The sequence below is a fragment of the Danio rerio genome, chromosome 16 (genome assembly GCF_049306965.1).
Source record: "Danio rerio strain Tuebingen ecotype United States chromosome 16, GRCz12tu, whole genome shotgun sequence".
Classification (NCBI taxonomy): Eukaryota; Metazoa; Chordata; class Actinopteri; order Cypriniformes; family Danionidae; genus Danio; species Danio rerio.
The window spans coordinates 16,321,555-16,344,607 of NC_133191.1; the positions used below are offsets into that span (position 1 = coordinate 16,321,555).

Below are 23,053 nucleotides of genomic sequence, written 5' to 3' on the forward strand. Positions count from 1 at the left end.
AGCATAGACTTTGGGGAAAAAAGTATACTTTGGGCTTGTTGCGTTAACAATTGCTTTTTAATAGGAACTGTTGTGAACTTGATCATCTTGATCCAACAAGACTAAATCATGTTGGAACACAAATAAACCATCTGTTTTTCTTTTAGGAGGTTTACAGAATACCGAAAAAGAGCCAGGTTGAAAAAGAGTCAAATGGTAGGACAAGAACACACTGTACTTTTACTTAACACAAATTGAATATTTTAATTCAGTTTGGTCATGATCTCTGATCTGTGTTTTATTTTTTTCCTCAAACAGATCGCAGTCGTGATCGGGAATCCTTGATGACCCCTCGCACATCTTCGAGCAGTCGAGAGAGAGAACGAGAAAGAGACAAGGAGCGTGATCGTGATCGGGACAGAGACTGGGAGCGTGAACGAGAATGGGATCGGGATAGGGAAAGGGACAGGGATGGAGAAAGGCCAACCCTTCGCAGTGCAGATAGGAAAAGACGACGAGGATCCACCTCCCCTCTGCCACCACCAGCATATGAGAGGAGCCGCAGGAATGATGACCGGTAATGCACTATAAAACAAAGACATGCTGACAAATTCTGACAATCGTCCTAATTTTTTGGTGAAATATCCGATTTTTGACTCTTAAATATGTGTAAGAACGTTTTTTGTTTAAACATCTTCAGGATCAAACTGTTTGATCTATGACTGCTGATGGGTGATGTCATGTTTAGTCTACACTGCAGGAAAGATCAGAACTGCTGAATTTACAACATGTTAATTCACTAAATTCACAAACTCGGAACATGCTAATCACATGGCAGAAATGGTTAATTTAGTACTTTTCTCGAGGTCCACTTATAATATTTGAGATTTAAACTTTAAAAAATGTTAGTTTAGAAGATAAGGGCCATTTAATTGTCCTAATCTGAACACCATTTGATTTGATAAGGTGAATTGTAGGCTAGGAAGGAAAAGGCCACTGGTATGATTACCTGACTTTCTGTAGGATCCAGTGAAGGCACTACAAAGATGTGTTTTTCTGCTAATTAGATCTGTACAGCAACTTATTGTCTTTTGAGCTGTCTTTATTGTTTGGTTTTTGGAAAATCTTTTTTTTTTTTTTTTTCAACAGATAAAACATATGATATCAAGCAGTTTGACCGTTTTCTGCCGTTAATTACTCGTAGTCATTTCTCAATATCTCGCCATCACCTCTTTCACACCACAGAGCGTGAGCAGTGCATGTTTTTTTAGCATCTATGTTAACAGCAGTGCTGCGATCATTTCGGCGCTTGGTCTTTTTTTTTGCCGCACATCATGCTCAATTAAAATGACAGTGCATTGATAATGACCGAAAAAATCAATTATACCCAATAAATGCATCGATAAGGTCCACTGAGTTTTATATAGTCAATCAAAAGAACTTAAATGATTAAAAAATGCAACAAATATTTGTTTGGTCCTGAACCACAAAACCAAGTTTAAAACAGTTTTAGTTTTGCTTAAGTTGCACACAAGTTTAATCCTGTATAAATATTATTATAAGCATATTGGGTAATTATTATTATAGCTATAAGCGTACATCATGCTGGCGAACAAAAACAGGCGATTGTCTTCTGAGAGAGTGTACTGTTTCTGATTTACATATGCCATGTGCACATGCTGCTTCAGCTCTGCTTGCATGCAGTGTGAATGTGTGCCATTGGAGGAGATCCTGTTGCAGGACCTAGATAGTTGCTGCGCATGACAGGCGTTGTGCGATTTGTGCAACTATTTTAACCTACACATGCTGATTAAGCTGACTTTGCTATAATATTTGTATAATATTTCTAATTATGGAGTAGCTCTTTAGCCAATAAGGCTAATTAAGTAATGACAAAAAAAAACACATGCTTGGTCCTGGCCCCTGGGTTGGGTCAGTTCAAGTCTGGGCTCGGGCAGAGAATCTAAAGTCGAATCAAAAACAATCCCAAAAGCGAGCGCACATCCACATTAAGGAATAAGGTCAATAGGAAACTTTTATAGGTGTGAAACATCTTGTGGCAAAAGATTAAGGAAATTTTTATTTAATAGGTAATGACCCAATTTTTTCGAAAAACTATTTTTGTTTGGAAAAATATTGAGCAGAATGTATTTGAAGAAATGAGTGTTAATTGTCTGCATGCTAATGCCCAGATTTTCTTTATATTCCATAGTTATGAACAGTCCAGCAGTAGCAAGAAGAAACTCCACACCAAAGAAGCTCGTACTAAGCTGTCTACGGAGGAACGACGTAAGCTCTTTGAGCAAGAAGTGGCTCAACGTGAGGCACAGAAACAACAACAGCAGCAGTTGCAGCAGCAGCAGCAACAACAACAACAACAACAACAACAGCAGCAGCAGCAGCAGCAACAACAACAACAACAACAACAACAACAGCAACAGCAACAACAACAACAACAGCAGCAGCAGCAGCAATTACAAACACTTGCATTTAATCCCCTGGCCTACACCTCTAGTCCGAACTTCATGAACTACCCGCCTGGATACCCTATTCAGACCTATGTAGATCCCACCAATCCCAATGCTGGAAAAGTGCTCCTTCCCACCCCTCCTGTAGAGCCTATTTGCGTCACTCCAGCTGCTGGTACATTTGAACAACCACCTGCTCTTGATCTTGGTATAGCTTCACCATCGTCCACCACCACCCAGGCTGGACCTGCCTCCAGCTTGGCACACATTCCTGCCCCTCTGGAGCTTTCTTCTGGCACACAAACTCAGTTTGTTCAGCCTGCCGTGCCAGCGCAGGATCCGAGTGTAGCTGTTCTGTCAGTGCCCGCACAAGCAGCCAGCCCTCAGATCCCGAGTCAGCAGGGCTACACCACGCTCTGGGACCCCAACACACAGCAGGCGGTGACGGTGCAGACGCAGCCAACACAGCAGTACTCAACCACGTCACAGCCTCAAGCTGCTATCTACTATCAGGGCCAGCCCTGCCAGACCATCTACAGCATTCCTGCAGGCTACCCGCAAACCAACCCTCCTGTCATACAGGTTGGACCGCAGTATTTATTTTTTAATCCTCATTTTCACTGTATTTATTTAATTGATAAACTTGCAGGTTTATGCAAAGCACTGCATAAATCTGGAAATGATGAAAAGGCTATAAAAACTTTGCTATTGCACAGAGCGATCGTTTTACTTTATAAGACCTCTGTGCATTGTCAGGAACCCCAGGTAGTAATTATGACTTGCATGCAAAAGTTTTTTTATAACTCACTAGAGCAGCAGTGGCTGAAGCACTCACAAACAGAAAGTGCATGCCTGAGAAAGTTTTTCACATTTCAAAGTTTTATGTGTACCTATTATTATAAACATTTATGAAGTAACATCTTCTCACAGATATAAAATATATCCTAAGTAAGTAACAGGACTATGAAAAATATAACTATATAAATGCATAGCAATACTTAAATAAGTATTAAAACTAGGTGATGGGGATGAGCGATATGGGCAAAAAAATCATATCCCGCTATTTTTATGAAGAATGAAGGTATACGATATTTATCCAGTTTTTCCCATAAATGGTTAGTTGAGTTAAAGCCTTTATTAAAACTTTATTAAACAATGTTTGAGTAAAATATAATTCAAACACAGGGTTTTCCTTCCCTCTTTACAAGCTACCCAAAAAAATAACAGCTGCACACAATCCTTGATAAATAAAATACAGTATGGGTTTTTCTCCTGCTTAAAACTATAAGTTGCACAGCATTTCAAATTATATAAAAATCTTTGAAAATTAAATGCTGTACAGTACAGGGTTTTTTCCTGCTTTACACTATATACAGCACTACTGTGCTGTTTTGCAAATAACAAAGTAAACAGACTCATAGAAAACATAGCTTCATTTTCAGAGCAAAAAAGGAACACTTTTAAATAGTAACACCAAAAAAATATTGTAGGATAAAAAAAGAACCACATTGAATAAATATGAAACACTCAGTATTTTATGTCACAATTACAGTGTTATAGGTAATCCTGTTGACCACAGTTAAATTAGCTGTATATGTTTTTTAGTTGCACATTTACGTGAATGTGTTGTGCACAATAAGTCTTTCACTCCATGTAAAAAATCCTACACTTTTTCTTTTGTTTTGACTGAACTTGTTTTACTAAATATTAAATAAGGAGATGAAAGCCTAGAGACTATAGGTATGAGAAGTAATGAAATTGTTTTAGAGTGCTGTGATGAAATGCTGGTTAAGCATATGTAAACAGTCATTATAGAGCTAAATGTGTTATAATGTAAAAGTAAAGAAGAGACTGTCATGTAATAAATACTGAACTTTACTTTTTATGTCACTTTCGAAATGCGATATAAATTCATCCCATTTTGGCGTTTTTAATTCTTTTGAACACATACAGGTGCTGCTTGTCAATTTGACAAGGCTTATATGTTCGTTCTTGCTGTAAATTGCAGAAGAAATAATCGCTAAAAGGTTTCTGATAAAATGCTGTGACAGCTGCAGGCACTGTGTGTTGTGCGTGCACTCGAGGGGGGTCAGATTTTGATATAACACCGGCACTACATGTTTCTCCATGTCGCGTTAATGACGGGTCTTTCTTGAATGATTTAAGCCTAATTTATACTTCTGCGCCAAGTGACCGGCGTAACCCACGGCGCATGCAACGTGCGTGGCTGTGCATTTATACTTCTGCGCGCTAACTCTGTCGGTCTGCATTAACACTTCCGAAACGCTAGTTGACAGTGAGGTGTAAATGTTCCTCTGTGTGGAGTTTCTTCGCTGCTTTTTTTGCTTTTCCTGAACACTTCCGGGATGTACAAGTGGCTCAAACTCACTCATTTTGAGGCAGGTACCGGCAGACGTGCAACAACTTTTAACTATGAGGTACACACAAAACAAAACTTTCCATTCGGAGCTTCTTCATGGTACTCCACACTTGTAAACAATCGCTCGCGCCATTCGCGCGGCTCTCGGTCCCGCCCAGACTCGTCAGCGATACCAAGCCGACCAATCACAGAGCTTACGCTACGCGTCGTTGCGACATGTAGTTACATTTTTTGAGAGATGCACATCAGTGACGGCGACGGCCACGGCGAAGGGCTATGCGTCAGCTCTGTAGCATACGCCGGCGTTTGACCCAGAAGTATAAATCAGCCTTTAATTTGAACAAATCTTTTGTATGACTCATGGAGTGAATCATTAATTTGTGCATGCTCGGATTTGTGCAAGTGGAGCTTGCCTGCTACCTTGGAGGGGTCTGGTTCACGCAGAATGCGGACGTGTGGCCTCAAACCATATCGATATGAAAGATATTGGGTAATCCCACATCGCGTTGGGGAATCATATCGAAATATCCCCAGAACTCAATATACTGCCCAGCAGAAGTGATCACTTCTTGTCAAAAATATAAAGCTATTGGCAACCCTGACAGTCTCCCATGGGTTGACTTTTGTGAGTTGGCCACTCTCACTTATTTACATTTCAGACACAGTAAAATTTATGGCACAAATTTTATTTTGTCGTTACTATATATACCATCACACCACCCTGTCCTATAGTGGCACAGTATTGTGTGTTGCTTTTTTGAACAGATCCACCACTTTTGGCGCTCCTAAACAATCACAAAGCCCTCGTGCTGCAGGAATGAGGAGGTCTGCTGAAGGCTCGCAGCTGTTATGCAGTGAGGGGTTTGCGTCTTTAATAATCTACGGCAGTTTGTATTCATTGAACACTAAGATTGATTAATAAATCCATATGAAAGTCCCTTAAAAGTCATGTCTCGTTTTCAGTTTCGGCCTTTGGCGTGTTTTGCACTCACACTACAAACGTACCGCGCCAAAGGCCAAGTGAACCACACTCAGGCCCACCTCTTCCAACCGGGCCAGGGCCGGCCAAGTGAACTGTGCCTGAGCCCGATTCAGCGCGCACACACTTCTCAAACGATCCAGGAAACAGGCCTGGGCACGGTTCGGATAGCATAGTGTGAGTACGCCCTAATAATGAGTGAAAAGGATCTATTTATATGTAGTCCATTACAGCGTGGCAAAATTGATTCATTTTCAGAATTATGAGTGATTTTCTGATGTCATCACTGTCCTATACATTGAATTTAGAGCAATTTAAAGTCTATTCATGTCCACAAACCCAAGTCTATACAAGCTATAGCATTTTAACCAGCAATAGTCCTGCATATATTTATATATATATATATATATATATTTATTTATACCGTATATATTTGTTTTTAATGAGCATTTAGCAATTTAGTATACTCTTAACAATGTGAAATGTCTGGATTGAGGAAGGAATTGGTAAGCAGACACTGCTTTGTTTATAGTTTGAATAAATGCACTCCTAGCTTTGGTTTACTTTTTTGAATATCAAATATAGGCTGTTAATACCTTTTGCCAACGCAGTTCGTAACTTTTAGTTGTTGTTTCAGTTCAGCTTTTTAGGCCAGATGCTTGTGCTTAAGGTGAAAACACAGTCCGTTTTCATTGCTAGACATTTTTGGTGTCATTTTGGTGGGTCATGACCTTTAGTCCACCAAACCATACAAAACCATAACCTTTCAGTTATTACTCACATTATGAGTCCCATTTAAGATTTTGGTTTTTAAGTGCAGCACCTACAATTCAGAATCCAAGCAACAAATACTGATACAAACAACTTCCCGATATCTGATCTATGTCACAAGACAAAAAGAAAAGATCTGTCATTACTTCTGTTTGATTGCAACCAAGCTTATTTTAGTTATGAAAATGAACCTCACTAAAACTATTGGTCAAAAACATTCTCATAAAATTAAACTAAATAAAATGAATTCACAATTAAAAACAAACAAATTGAAACTAACAACAGTCAGAGATAAAACTAATTGAAATATAAGAATAATTATTTATATTTTGTTTTACGAGATAATAGGCACTCATTCTGTGGCAGAAACCCACTCTGCAACTGTTTAGAGGTAGACAGTAGATGACGCTTTTACATACAAACACATCAGTCAAGCGCAAAAAACATCTTTTCTCTAGCTGCAGAAAAATGTAAAACTTTCTTGTTATACTACATATAAATTTTTAATATGAATATGACATTTAATTTTTTGTTATTTTTTTATGCGAGTTTGTATGGTCTTCAGTTCAGTGTCTTTTTAAAAAAATATATGTTTTTCTCATCACTATGAGCCGGTTTGCGAAATAGTTAACACAAGTTGTGCAAACATTAAACTTTGCTCTGGTCAACACTGGAGGTGTTCAGTTTACTTTGCTAAAACTAAAAATAAATATATAAAAATGAAATCAAAATGTGTTCCAAAAAAAAAAAGCTAAACTAAAACATTTACAGCAAATAAAAAAAATAGTAAACTATTTTACAAACGTTTTTTTTCCCCTTCACTTTTGTCAATTGGTAGTTTGCTCTTCACATCTTTGGATTAAAGCAGTTTTAATTTACTAGAACTTCATCTGTTTAATGTCAGCTATGTTGACTCATTCTACATTGTAAAAGTGCTATAGAAATAAAGATGAAATGAATTTAAAAAGCCTGATTACAAAAGCAGAGATGCTAGATTTGAACCACAGCCAGCTTATAGTCGTGACAAGATTTTGTCAGTTAGATTGTTCTTTTTTGTTTATTAAAGGTTTAAAACTTGAGCATAATCATTGTTTAATTTGTTATGTAAAAGCATCTGCTCAGCATTTCCCCTGTTAATGGTTGTGTGCAGGCATACACGGAACCAGCCGCCAACTACCTGCACAGCCAGCAGGTGTACACGCAAGGAGGAACAGTCACCACCATCGTCACATCTCAGCCAGTTCAGCAGGTATACAAGTCATGCTTTACACCAGGAGATGGTGCTGTTACACTGTTACTGTCTTTCTGGCTGTTTTTTATACATGTGTTTAGATTTGTAATCCTTCAAAAAGAAATAAAGATGCTAGGCATTTAATGTTTTTGTAATTTTGCAGTTAACATTCTAAAATGGGTTAAAAACGAGTTTACTACATAAAGTTCAGATTCTAGTTGTGGAAACTTATTGCCATATCATTGGAGTAAACGACTACATTTCATTTTTTAGTACTGAATCTTATTTTGATTGCAATTTCATTGTTAAAGTAATTTGTTTGCTTAAACGTTACATAAGCTATAATCTTTAAGCACATTAATTTAGACCTCTTTAATTCTATTATACGTTTTTTCATTATATCTATAAATCAATACACACTACAACATAAAAGACTTTCTCTCTCGCTGTAATGTTGTACAAACACACACAAAGTAACTCAATTCAACTATTTATTTTCTTACGCTTGATGCTAAGCATGTTGGGAACTAGAAATCTGTTTCTGCTTAGTCAAGGTTCACCTTAATCGAAGCATTTTATATAAACTCTAAATTTTATTGGGTTAAATGCTTTTGAACCTACGATATAGAAAAAAAATGACATTGCAGTATTACGTTTTTCAGCGACACATATTGTGATATTGAGTATAATTTTAACAGATGAAATAAATGGCTCAACATGTTAAGAATTCATCATTTTAGATTGATTGGGATGATTTTTAGGGAAGTGCATCTGCATAAATTATACTAAACCAAGCACAAGCCTTGATAAATGCAGTACAAAGTGCAAAGATACACACTAAATAAACTATATTTTATGGCTTTTTAGCAGTTTATGGTGCAAAATGTATAATCAAATGGAAAATGACCCAGTATAGTCTTTGTTGTATTTATACATAAATACAATCACAAGTGCTTAAAGTTAATTTTGTATGCCGGAATGCTAGACATTGTAGATACACACACAGTGTGTGTGTGTGTGTGTGTGTGTGTGTGTGTGTGTGTGTGTGTGTTTGTGTTTGTGTGTTAAATATGACATTATATATTGTGTAGATGACAAATACAGCACAATCTTAATCACTTATCAATGTTTTAAATAACTAACTAGTGTTTTGGTTTTTAAGAAGCAACCAATTTTGTCTTTTGTAAGCAGTTGGGTAAATATAGTGCATAGATGTTTAGTGTAGTGTTGCAGCTCATAAACACGGCAGCTGATTTATTTATGCATGTCCTCTCCAAAATCATCAAAACTTAAAAAAATCTCTTTTCTATGTTAACAAAATTGTTTTAGAAACAAATAATATACACATGAAGGTAAAATCAGTATTTAATTTAAAATTGTATTATATATATACTTTTCTGTGCGCTGTTTAATGTAGAAACTGTTTTTGACACATTTTTAAACACGGTAGTTTTAATGATCAATTTCTAATAACTACTCATGATGCTCGCTACTTTGTCTTTACCATCATGACAGTAGATAACATTTGAATAGTTAGTTCGTAAGATAACTAGTATTCAGCTTTAGTTTAATTCAAAGGCTTAATTAGGCAAGTCATTGGACAACAGTGATTTTGTACTGTAATTAATTGAGAAAAAATAATAATATGAATTTTTTTATAACAGATTATCTGATTTTATTTCAGCTTTATTAAAAGAAATAAAACATTCTCCTGAAGAAAATGTATAATTAAATTTGAAGATACAGTAAAAGCTTTCCTATTTCTGTTGGACTATTTTTGAAATGATTAAAAAAGAATTGCCTTCAACTGTATTGTTTAAAATGACAGATTTTATAATAAAACTAAGCACTTAAATGTCATTTTACTAAAGAAAGATTATTGGGAGATTTAGTAAAGCAATATATTATATTTATGTGTATATTTAAATTATATTTATATGTTCACATAAGTACTCTGCTATACTATTTTGAAAATAAAATTGATGTATGTTTTAGGGTTGGGCTGATAGACGATGCCATCGTAGATCGCCGATGGCCAATAGACAACACGTTGCTGAGTCGCCATTGCCGATCCTCTGCCCTGCCCTTGTAAAAAATACACACTCAGGGCCTGTTTGCACTAATACGTCTTAGTGTTAAAATGGCATTTTAGAGCGAAAATGATCCACATCCACACCTTGTTTTACATAGCATTTCTGAACAGCCCTCCGTCAGCTGAAAACGCACATCACATGACCTCAAACACACACACACACAGAAACAAGTGGTGCTCACTCCAGAGCCACATACACACACAGCCACATACTGTCATGCGCTCCCCTGAGCTCCAGAGACAGAGAGCAGTGCACGTCGAACTGTTTATCAAGGATGTGCTGCTGGATCGTATCTCACTATAGTTGTTAAACGTGATCTTCTGACATCTTAAGTCCCCTGGAAGTTCTGGCAGTTTCTATGTATTTTTAGGATTCATAATGCCCGCAAAAGAGTGATAATCTCACGGAAATCGCGCGTCTCTCTCCCAGTGCTCAAGTAAGTTGCGCACTTTTCTCAGCCCCAGGTCCCTCCTTGCTCTACAACCCCCCTCGACTTCGCCCAACCCTAGTATGTTTGTGACCATTCAAATAACAAGTGCACCAAATTAGTAGTTTTGCACCGTTTGAGTTGTAAAAGTGAGCTTTCCCCCATATTCTATATATATATTTTCTTTTAAAACCCTCTATCAGCAGTATTAATAAAGAACCACCTAACCACACTATTTTCTATACTTTAAGGGGGCTTTGGCTGAATGTCTTCCAAGTCACATGACGTGACTGAAGCAGGCTAAAATGTGTGGCAATGTTAAAAAAAGAAAAAACAATTTTAAGCTCCTGAGTTTTGTGGAACTTACATTTTAATTCTCCAATTACAGATTAGCAAAATATTGAACAGGAAGAAATGTTCGAGTATTCTGAATTTAATAATGTTGTAATTCACCAGTTCAGCTTTGATTTAGTGTGTGATGCTTATAAAAGCTGATGCAGCCCTTTAAACAGTTTTCTATTTATTATTAGTTTAATTAAAGCGATCACATGGCTGTATAATATCAAGTTCCTGTTCTACAGCTTCTAATTAGTAGTTTATAGACAACAGGCTTCCAGTAACCTCAGCATGCTGACTAACCTCTCTTGAACTGTGATTCACCACAGGAAATGATTGTACCCAACAACATCATTGACCTGCCGCCTCCATCCCCTCCCAAACCTAAAACCATTATCCTGCCTCCCAGCTGGAAAGTGGCGCGAGACCCAGAGGGCAGAATATATTACTACCACATCATCACCAGGTACCGATACTCCCTATTAAATGAACAATCTGTGTGTTATTAAAACGGGGGGAGCGAGCCACAATCCCATGTCATATATTATGTCATCTAATGAGTTAAGACATTGCTGCCAGATCATATATTTCACTGCTCTATAATGAACTGTGCTCTTGCTTTTAAAGGCAAACGCAGTGGGATCCTCCCAGCTGGGATGGGACGACAGAGGAAGCTAGTGTTGAACACGAGGCAGAGATGGACCTCGGGACGCCTACGTATGATGAAAATCCCTCCAAGGTATTGAACAGTTCCTTACGCTTTAAGGGGCAAAAAATCATGAGATTTTCATCTAGCTTGAGTTTAAAGTGCTGTAGATATTTTTTTAAAGAAACCTTTTTTGAAAATAGGCTTGAGTTGACTAGAGTTAAACAGTTATGTCTTACCATTTTTTTATTCTATTCAGCCAATCTTCAAGTCTGGCACTTTTAGCTTAGCCTAGCATTGATTATTGAATCAGATTAGACCATTAGCATCTCGCACAAAAAATAAAACAAAAAGTCTTTAGAGTCTGTGTATTTTGCCCTTGCTTAGAAGTCTGTTATCATCCAAATTTATTAGCACAACTGGCACATTGGCGCAGTATTTGCTAGTATGTGTTCATACCAAACCTAGTCTAAATTTAACCTTGTCAACTTAAACTCAGCCAGTTTATACTTCTGAATAAAGTGACGTGTATGGTCTGGTCCCATACTCTTCGCTGTAGCATGATGAACATCTCTCAAAAAGTGTAACTACATATCACAGTGATGCGTAGCACAAGAGCTGTGATTGGTCTGCTTGGGACTAGTGATGAATGTTAACGGGGTAAAGCGAGGCCAATGGCATGTTTAACAAATGTTGAATCCCACTTGGATGAGGATACTTTTGTTTTGTTTACTTTATGATTAAAGTTGTCCATTAGTTCCTGCTTCTTTCTCTCTCGAATGAGTAAAAAAGTAGTTTAAGCTACTTGTATGGTAAGTTAGCATTGCAAGCATTTACAGTGTAAACAAAACACCCGCAAAGACGCTCTGCACAGAGAAACATAGGTAGCGGTTCAGACGTGGTATTGTCAGAGCAACACAAAAAGAATGCAGAAGTATAAATACATGGCTATGTGCAAGGGCATCACTCGATGCAGAAATATAATTCAGCCATAAGTTTTAACATTTTTGATTGCCACTCTGCCGAATAGCTGGCAATAGCACTTTTGGCTTAGCTTAGCATTAATTATGGAAAATAAAAAGACTTTAGAATCTGTATTTTGCCCTTCCTTAAAAGCCTGTTATTATATGAATTTATTAGCACAACTAGCACATTAGCACAGTATTTGGTAGGTTGTTTTTATTGGTTCTCATTAAACACATTGTATTAACAAAATGTGCAGTCAGCACTTTGCTACTTACAACTACTACTACTAATCACTCATCTGGCTTCAAGGGTATGTCCAATGCTGTTAATGACTTCTTACTAGACCATCTTTTTGTTTGTTTGTTTGTTTGTTTGTTTGTTTGTTTTTTAGGCACGTAAAAAGGATTATTATTATTATTATTTTATTTTTTTGTGCAGATTTGAGGTATTTGTAAAAACGTCCTAATAACATGGAAAACCTGGAAAAGTCATGGAATTTTGTCACGGCATTTTCCAGGCCTCGAAAGTTTAGGAAAAATAAAAACCCACAAAGTTTTGAAAAAGTCATGGAAAACAGATATCTGTATACTTGAATATAGGTTAGTTGTCTTTACTTCTTTTCTGTCCCTGGCCAACAACACTTTCTCAGATTATTACTGCGGTGTGGGTCAGTTAACATTTTTGTGTGGAGTTTGCATATTCTCTCTGTGTTCTTGTGGGTTTCCCCCAGGTGCTCCAGTTTTCCCCACAGTACAAAGACATGCTCTATAGGTGAATTAAATAAACTAAATTGGCCTGAGTGTATGTGTGTGCATGTGAGACTGTATGGATGTTTCCCAGTGATGGGTTGCAGCTGGAAGGACATCCGCTGTGTAAAACATGTGCTGGATATGTTGGCGACTCATTCCGCCATGACGACCCCTGATTAATTAAGGGACTAAATTAATTAATGAATGATTAAGTATAAATTGAAACTAAATAGAATGTTTTGTGTTTTAGGATATGCTATAACACATTTTAGCATGTATCGTTTTCTACCACACATGTGTAGACATTGCATAAAACATTATGCATAGTTATGGAATTTTAGTAGCTAATATGTGTATGAACTCCATAATAAAGGCTAAAACTGATCAACAATTTGTTTCAAAATATGGTCAGTAGTTACAACCAAAAAAGTCAATTGGATTTAAAGGAACAAAAAGTGTTCCATAATTTTCCTCTTCTCAATATGGCTTTTTGATGTTTATTATAGACGTATTAATCATATACAAATTTGGTTCTTTTGCCCATCCTGTTTACTTTCTCTTTACTCGAACCAGCTGTATTTACAGTAACACCTTTGCAAGGCGGATATTTTGATCAAGACTTGCATTTTTCCATTCTTGAATGCAAGCACAATACCTCAAGGCAAGAGTGACTTTCACAGCACGCATATATGTGGAGCAGCTGTCTCTCATTCAGACACTGCTGCTACCAAACTAAGTAACTAGTGACATCAAAACATTGCTGTTTTTGTCTCACTAACTTATTATCTATCTATCTATCTATCTATCTATCTATCTATCTATCTATCTATCTATCTATCTATCTATCTATCTATCTATCTATCTATCTATCTATCTATCTATCTATCTATCTATCTATCTATATATATATATATATATATATATATATAGTATTTATTATTTTATGCATGTATGTATTTACATATACATAATTTATGTGTGTACACTGTGTGTAATTATTATGTAAACACCTTTTAAGCAATTTTAATCATAATACATTGTTTGACAGAACTATTTATTATGAATTAGTTCTTAACGCTTAATCCTTAAACTAAAGTTCATGCTAGTACTTGCATGTAAAGCTTCTTTGAAGTGAAGATGTTGTTTCAGCTATTTTGGATGAGTGGTTTTGCAGCTGGTCTCATCTACATATATATGACCACTCAGATTTACTTCAGCATTTAAAATGTATCCGCTTAGTCTTTAAGGGAACACTCCATTTAAAAAAAAAAAATAAATAATAGGGTCATTTTTACAAGTCACCTAGAGTTAAACAGCTGAGTTTTACAATTTTTGTATCCATTGTTAGTCTCTGGGTTTAATCTCTATTCTCCATCATTGGCATCTCAAAAAATTCAAAGATTATTATAATTTTCCCATTTATAGCTTGAGTCTTCTGTAATTAATCCTGTATTAAGACAGATTGAAAGGTCGATATGTGTAGGATCTATACTTTCATTCCAGCTTAAAACCACAACTAGGTAACTAGGTCCCCCCACTATGTAACAGCGCTGCAGTAAAATAAATAAAAATAAATAAAATATTTAATTATTTTTAAATAATTTAAAATTATTTTTTTAATTATTTATAAAAATATATATATATATATTTGATGATAATAGTCTAATCAGACTCAATGATTGATTCTAAGCTAAGTTTAAAGTCCTCCTACCAGACCCGGAAACTGTTTGAATGGATTTAAAACTGTTTAACGGTCTAGGTGCCTTTTTAAAATCATTTCCAAAAAAGAGTACAAAGAGAACAGACCAAAGTAAAACACAAAGACGAAAGCAAGTTACATTGAGCATTGTTTTAAAGTCATGTCATCTCACAGGCTGTAACCATCTTGATCTGTCGCTTTCTTCTGATCACCTACTCTGCGTTTCTCTCTCTCTCTCTCTCTCTCTCTCTCTCTCTCTCTCTCTCTCTCTCTCTCTCTCTCTGTGTCTCTTTTTTCTCTCTCTCTCTCTCTCTTTTTCTCTTTCTCTCTCTCTCTCTCTCTCTCTCTCTCTCTCCCTCCCTCTCTTTTTCCCTCTCTCTTCTCTCTCTCTCTCTCTCTCTCTCTCTCTCTCTCTCTCTCTCTCTCTCTCTCAGGCCTTTTTCTCTGTGTTTTTTTTCTGGATCTCTTTGATGCTAATCAAACCCAGCTGTTGAAACTGCATTCATTTATGTGTGGTTTCTCATTTGGGAGTCGAGCTCTGCAGAATCTCTTTTGTCTTTTCAGCTATTTGCCCTTTTGTTTCAAACTTCAAAATATCGCAGCTATTAAACCTTTAACAGATATTGTTACAAAAGGGTTTTATTGTGTGTTGTCAGTATGTTAGCGTTTCCTCTGATGTGCACTGGTTTGGCCTTTTTGGGACCCATGAGAATCGACAGTCTCGGCATTGATACAACATGATCTCCATGCCATAAGGGGAGTCTGGGAGTTACAGTATAGAATGTTCCCTGTTGTAGGATTTAGTCTCTAGAGTGTGTTTTGGAAAGGAATTTTCAAACATTCTGTAGATTAATTACACTTACATGAGTCATGTGTCAAATAAAGTGTCAGTATTTTTACGTTTCAAATAAACTGTCAGTATTCACAGTATATTTTTTCATGCGCTGAGGTTTCTGTTTGGCTCATTTCCTCAGTTCTCTACAAAGACCGCCGAGGCAGACACGTCCAGTGAGCTGGCCAAAAAAAGCAAAGAAGTCTTCCGTAAGGAGGTGAGCCTTCCAATCTCTTGGGTTTTTAAGCAAATTATTATAGCGCTAACTCATGTGTCCGACTCATCTAACCTTTCCATTTTTCCTGCTTATCTTTTCAGATGTCGCAGTTTATTGTGCAATGCCTTAATCCATACCGCAAGCCGGACTGCAAGCTGGGCCGCATAAGTAACACAGAAGACTTCAAACATCTTGCTAGAAAGGTGACTTTTGTGTAACTTTTTTTTAATCTATCGAAAAACACCGTTGGCTTTTAGATATCCAGGGTGTCCATGTGGTCTTATAAAGTCTTAAAATTTCAAAAACTATATTTTGGGCCCTAAAAAGTCTTACATTTTCAGATATATTGTCTTGTTGGTCTAAAATCATCTTAAACGGTTCTTAATTTTTCTTTCTTTTTTTTTTGTAAAGCTACTCAATCGTTCAAACACATCCAATCACCAACAAATACATCTGATTAAACTTTGAAAACAGTCTGTTGTGCAAACATTTAGTTTTTACACAGTTTTTTTATGTAATTGATTGTGTAATAGTTATGTTGCATAAATATATGTATAAAACTAGAGTCTGCTTGTTTTGACACATTATTAAAATATATGGCTAAGAAATTACGAACTAAAAGTCTGAAATTTCACACTTTATGATCTTAAATTTGACTTTGTGAAGCCAGCAGAAACCCTGATGTATGTTTATTTAATTTTTTTTCACAATTTTAGACATATTCTGCATAACTATATACATATATATATATATATATATATATATATATATATATATATATATATATATATATATATATATATATATATATATATATATATATATATATATATATATATATATATATATATAGATAAACATAAAGATAAAGTTCTAAAAATCATTCTGAATGTAAAGCAACATTAGATTACAGACCGACTATAACAAAAAATATATAAAGAAACAATATTTTTGTATCACTTTCTGAGCAACTTAAAAAAAAAGACATTTCTCTCAACTAATAAATTATAAAACACTGTCCCAGTCAGAGTCCATTGAGATGTAAGTGCAATTGAAAGCCACAGATGACATTGTAAAGTAGCTCTGCTTGATGTTAAGCCCTCTTTTCAAAATTATTTAAAGATAATGACTAGAAAACAACTGGTTATACCAGGGGTCGGCAACCCGCGGCTCTAGAGCCGCATGCGGCTCTTTAGCGCTGCCCTAGTGGCTCCCTGGAACTTTTTCAAAAAATGTTTGAAAATGGAAAACGATGAGGGAGGAAAATATATTTTTTGTTTTAATATGGTTTCTATAGGAGGACAAACAATCTTAACGTTTTCCAATGCTGTAAAAGTGTGTAGAATATTTAATTTCAACATTTCTGTCAACGAAGATTTGCGTCATAGCCTGCGACACACGTTTCTATCAGCAGGGCGGGACGCCAGGCAGGTAGCTGTTGTAAACAAACCGGCGGCTGTGTGGTGCGCCATGGAGCGCAAGCTGTCTTTGCCAAAGATGTAGAGCGGGGCACGCTTTCTCATTTTCCCTCCCTGAGAGAATTCAAAGAAGCCCATCCCGATCACTCACTCAACGGTGATTATTTACAAGGTGCGATCGTTGATATGCAAACCCCTAACCCCAACCGTCATTGGGGGAAAAGCAAATCGTACTAAATTGTACGAATTAGATTGTACGAATTCATACGAATTAGCCACTAAATGAAAAAGTTACGAATTGCCGTGAGATTGTGTTGGTTGAGCACATTCCCGGGAATGACTCGAGCTGATCTTGAAATGGAAATGGCAGACTGCGTTTTATTGCACTGTTTGTTGCCCAGATAAGGGGCACGTTGTGCACGTTAATTTTGATGTTGTTTTTTGGAATCCTGAAAAAAAAAAAAAAACATACAAAAATCTGATTTCTTTATTGCATTTCTTTAATTTCATCAAAGCAAAACATAATGCAATAATATTGTAATGAAGTTAAACTTGATAATTAAGCATAATGCAATAATATTGTAATGAAGTTAAACTTGATCATTAAACATAATTCATTAATATTGTAATGAAGTTAAACTTGATCATTAAACATAATGCATTAATATTGTAATGAAGTTAAACTTGATCATTAAACATAATGCATTAATATTGTAATGAAGTTAAACTTGATCATTAAACATAATGCATTAATATTGTAATGAAGTTAAACTTGATCATTAAACATAATGCATTAATATTGTAATGAAGTTAAACTTGATCATTAAACAATTCATTAATATTGTAATGAAGTTAAACTTGAACATTAAACATAATTCATTAATATACTGTAATTAAGTTAAACTTGAGACGGCATTGTACAACAGAGTAGTCACGTGGCGCGTCATTCTCTACAGGATGCACTGCAGGGAAATGAACATTTAATCATGAAAGCTCAGTATGTATTTGTAGCCAGCGAAGTCATTTTTATAGTATGCTAATATAGCTAATATAAATACATACAGCATGTGTTGCCATCATTATAAGGCTTATATAAGGCTTTTAATTTTTTGCGGCTCCAGACATATTTGTTTTTGTTTTTTTTGGTCCAATATGGCTCTTTCAACATTTTGGGTTGCCGACCCCTGGGTTATACCATGGGAAAGAATGATAAAAATACACAGAAGCTTAATGCAAGCCAAGTATGAAAATAAAAAAACACCTCTTTCCAGTGCTAGTTTCTGCATCTTTGTCTTTTCTCTTTTGGGAATGCTGGAGAAAATAGTAAGTTTCTATAAGATTAATACCTCTTTAAATAAAGATTCATTGGTTAGATGTGGGTGGCAAGTGGTTAGCACTTTTGACTCACAACAAGAAGGTCCCTGGATCCTAGCTGTACCACAAGGTATTTATGTGTGGAGTTTGCATGTTTTTAATCATGTCTTCTCTAATTTCCCCCAGAGTCCAAAGACATGCTGTTTTGATAAATTGGAAAAAACAAATTGGCCTTAGTGTGTTAATGGAGAGTGTTTTCCAGCACTGAAGGTTGTACTCTCAGTCTTGGGTTGTGACTGGAAGGGCATCTGCTGTGTAAAATAATTGCCAGAGTAATTGGTGGTTTATTTCTCTGTGATAAAGCAGGGACTAAGGGTTGTAGGTCTGAAATAATTTTACACAAGTCTTGATATTCCTGTGTCCAAGTAAAGCTACCCTGTTTGGCCGACATCCAACCAACTGACCCAGCCGACCGATCCAGGGAAACCCATGAACATGGGGGGAGAACATGCAAATTCCACACAGAAATGCCAACTGGCCCTGCCAGGACTTGAACCTGCGACCTTGTTGCTGTGAGGCAAAAATGTGCTAACCACCGAGCCACTGTGGTGCCCCCAATCACCAATAATTCATCTCAAAACATTTTTTTAAATTTTAAATATACAGTTAGGTCCATAATTATTTGAACATTTATACAATTCTAACATTTTTGGCTCTATACACCATCAATTGGTTTGAAATGAAACAAACAAGATGTGTTTTAACTGCAGACTATCAGCTTATTTGAGGGTATTTCCAAATGAGGCCAACAGTGTTGGAATTACAACAGTTTGCATATGTGCCTCTCACTTGTTAAGGGTCCAAAAATAATTGGACAATTAGGTTCTAAGCTGTTACATGGCCAGGTGAGTGTTAGTCACTCATTATACCAATTACAATGAGCAGATAAAAGGTCCAGAGTTCATTTCTAGTCTGCTATTTGCATTTGGAGTCTGCTACTGTCAACTCTTAAGATGAGATCTAAAGAGCTGTCACTATCAGTCAAGCAAGCCATCAATAGGCTAAAAAAACATAACAAACCCATCAGAGAGATAGCAAAAACATCAGGCAGGGCCAAAACAACAGTTTGGAACATTTCTAAAAAGAAAGAACGCACCAGTGAGTCAGCAACACTAAAAGACCCGGAAGACCACGAAAACAACTGTGGTAGATGACCAAAGATTTCTTTCTCTGGTGAAGAAAACATTCTTCACAACAGTTAGCCAGATCAAGAACACTCTTCAGGAGGTAGGCGTATGTGTGTTAGAGTCAACAATCAAGAGAACACCTTACCAGAGTGAACACAAGATGTAAACCATTGGTGAGCCTCAAAAACAGGAAGGCCATATTAGAGTTCTAAAAAAGCCTTCACAGTGCTGGAACAACAACCTATGGAAAGATGACATTAAGATCAACTTGTACCAGAGTGATGAGAAGAGAAGATTATGAAGAAGGAACTGCTCGTGATCCTAAGTAGTGAAGCATGGTGGTAGTAGTGACATGGCGTGGGCTAGGCTTGCCATGATAGACTGTGTTGACGGTGTTACCACAGGAAAGGATTTACAACCAAGTATTAAATAGTAAAAGTTTAATTTATGATTATTATTCTGTTCAATTACTTTTGGTCCCTAACAAGTGGGAGGCACTACTGCAAATTGTTGTAATTCATAAAGCGTTCATTTATTTTGCATGTAAATTCTTGTTCATTTCCTTTCAAATCTAATATATTATATTATGTATAACTATTTTTTAGGTTTTTATTGCAAAGAGATACAATTTACAACTGCTTTAAGACATTATTAAAGCAAATTCTCCAAATTAAATTCAGTGAACGAAAACTAAAGCAACGCATCTCTTTACATGATCTTTCATTAATACTAAAACTATTTTCAGAAGTAATGAGACCATTAGAAAGTGTTTAGCCCTATATAAGTCTAAAATTTAATTAATAATCGTCTTAAAAAGTCTTACGTTTGACTTCGAAGAAACCAGTTCTCAAAACTGGATTGAGGTTAGTATCTTGAGCTTGTGCAAAGTGCTGGTAAATGTCAACTCCTGTAGTTACAGAATAAATCGTTCCCTGTCATATTTAGGCAATTGCACTATTCTGTTAACTGTAAACAGTCTGCTCTACATTGTTGGGTCATTCCTGTTGAAGGAAAATGAATGGAAAGTGCTTGAAATGTAATTTTGCAATTGTGGAATGAGTCACATGCTTTCCTCTGTCTAATCCCGCCGTGTGTTTGTGTCTGCTCACAGCTGACTCACGGAGTGATGAACAAGGAACTGAAGTCTTGCAAGAACCCCGAAGATCTGGAATGCAATGAGAACGTCAAACACAAGACCAAGGAGTACATCAAGAAGTATATGCAGAAGTTCGGCTCAGTGTACAGGCCCAAGGAAGACACAGAGTTGGACTAACTAGCCTGAAGCTCAGTCTTTCCAACAGTTTTGGTGCGTCGAGACAGAGCCTGTTGTTTCCTTCCACAGACTTTCTAACCATGTCCTAAATGCTGCTCTGGGAGGGAACGTTGAGTAAGTCGTCCCGCACAGGGTTTAATGATAAAATAAACTTCTGTGGAATGAAGTCCGGAGGACTCAAATCAAGGGTGCTATACAAACTCTTTCCAGGATGTTTTTAGTCTTCTCAGAATTATCTCTTAAGACAAGAGTCATCGCTTTGGAGGAGAGGATCATCTTGACGAGAAATTTTTAAAAACGGAACAAGAGGACCATTCAAATATCTTTCCCCTTGCCATGCCACTCCATTACTGTAGTTGTTACCAAGGGCTTTTGTTTGTTAGCTTGCCTGCTCTGCTAAAGGTCCAATCCCTTAATAATATTAATCAAGGAAAGAAAGACGCTAAGGATTATGGTCTACCCACCACACTAGCAGTTTTGGACTCCCTGGCCATGGGTCACCATTGATTTTATTGATTTTAAAAGTGTGTGCAGGTCTGTGCTTGAACCCCATTTGTCCTGGTCAGCTTGTTCTTCTGGACTAGGGGTAAGGTTATGTAGCAATGATGTTTTATTGAGGTCTTTCACACTGTTTTTACATTAACATTGTTTTATTAATATCGCAAAGGCAAATGTGAAGCCCTCCTGGCAGTTTGTAGCTTCTATTTGTGGCCATCATGTAACTGATTGATCAGGTTTACTGTCCCATAAGCTCTGGCCGTTAATCAACTCACCCAGCTTCATTAATCCACATTAAATCTGTTTCCAGACATGTATTATATTGGTTTATATGTGAATATATTGAAAGTTAGTTTTCGAGACCATTTGCAGAGACTTTGTAAAATGACTGTGGGGGGAGGGGTCCATCATGTCCTGTGTAAATACATGTAATTATACTGGACCGGGAAAACGGGATTAGAAGGATGCGACTTAATCAGAGTCGTTTTTCCCGCCGGCGTTTCTGCATCAAGCTGAATTCCACACTCTCCCACTGATCCGGATGTTGAGTTGGGTTTTAAAGGTGGGGGTGTCATTATCTTTTCTTTACTTTTTCCTTTGCTTTCTCTGTAGAAAGACTTTGGATTTTTTTTATGTACAAATAGGAGTAACGCCCCACTCCACTGTAAGTACTGTGCAAGCACATTGTCATACTGAGTGTAAAAACATTTTAAAATAAAATAAACTTTTCTAAAAAAGTCTTTGTCTTGTCACCCTTCAGCTTTGTTTTTGGGAAGTACGTCAGCGTCCACCACTTAAAATGCACCAATTTAAGTTCTTTTACAAGATGTAGGATAAGTCTTTGGTGTCTCCAGAGTGTGTCTGTAAATTGGGTCTGCTTCACTTGCATTACATCAGATAAACAGCAGTTAGTGATAGAGACAGACATGGATAGTGTTGTCAGATTGGGCCGTTTCCTGCCCTATTGGGTGGTTTTTAAATTTGATTGTGCGGGTAAAAAATGACATAGGTGGGTAGTGAAAATTTGGGCGGTTTTTGCAACGGCGTGCCCGCCAGCCCCGGTCTTCACTTATAAACCAGTTCTGATCTCCCAAAGAGATGCCATAGCCCCTGTGTTTCACATACAAACACAACAGTGTTGATCTCCCAAGGAGTAACCCGTCTGCCTCAAACCCCACCCACCCCAGCCCCTAATAGTCTCCAGATTATTGGGCAGTAGGGTTGGGTGTCGTTTGGGGTTTTTTGATAACGCTGCTAAATCGATACTTTTAAACCGGTACTGGTGTCTGAAGCCACAAATTTAATCGACAAAATAAAAAAAAAAAAAAAAAAATATATATATATATATATATATATATATATATATATATATATATAATCAATATATTTGAATAATATAAATATGTTTATAATACATTTAAAGTAAACATCAATTCATATTTTATATATTTGAATTGCTTTATTATATTTGTTTTGATCATGTGTTTGTAAGCATAAATGCAAGATTTGCATTATGCTATTAACATTACATTAGCTTACTACTAACCTGTGGAAAGGCTGTCATAAAAATCAGTGAACGCCTTTTTTCTG

At 36.5% G+C, this 23,053-nt stretch overlaps 1 protein-coding gene across 4 annotated transcripts in view; it reads left to right on the forward strand.

Annotated features, from left to right (window-relative positions):
* setd2 (SET domain containing 2, histone lysine methyltransferase) overlaps positions 1-22,200 on the forward strand; it is a 49,809-nt gene extending 27,609 nt beyond the window's left edge. For 2 of the 4 annotated variants that reach the window (XR_012392067.1, XR_012392068.1), the window contains 9 exons: positions 147-195; positions 298-556; positions 2,192-3,029; positions 7,728-7,826; positions 10,994-11,130; positions 11,292-11,403; positions 15,381-15,773; positions 15,875-15,976; positions 20,804-22,200. Coding sequence is in view for 2 of the 4 variants with exons in the window: in XM_009292184.5 (XP_009290459.2) it covers positions 147-195; positions 298-556; positions 2,192-3,029; positions 7,728-7,826; positions 10,994-11,130; positions 11,292-11,403; positions 15,699-15,773; positions 15,875-15,976; positions 20,804-20,965 (1,833 nt within the window). In the remaining 2 variants the exon portion in view is untranslated. The remainder of the gene's footprint in view (positions 1-146; positions 196-297; positions 557-2,191; positions 3,030-7,727; positions 7,827-10,993; positions 11,131-11,291; positions 11,404-15,380; positions 15,774-15,874; positions 15,977-20,803) is intronic. The other 2 variants (XM_009292184.5, XM_073925963.1) reach the window with 1 other exon arrangement.
* The last annotated feature ends 853 nt before the right edge of the window (positions 22,201-23,053 follow it).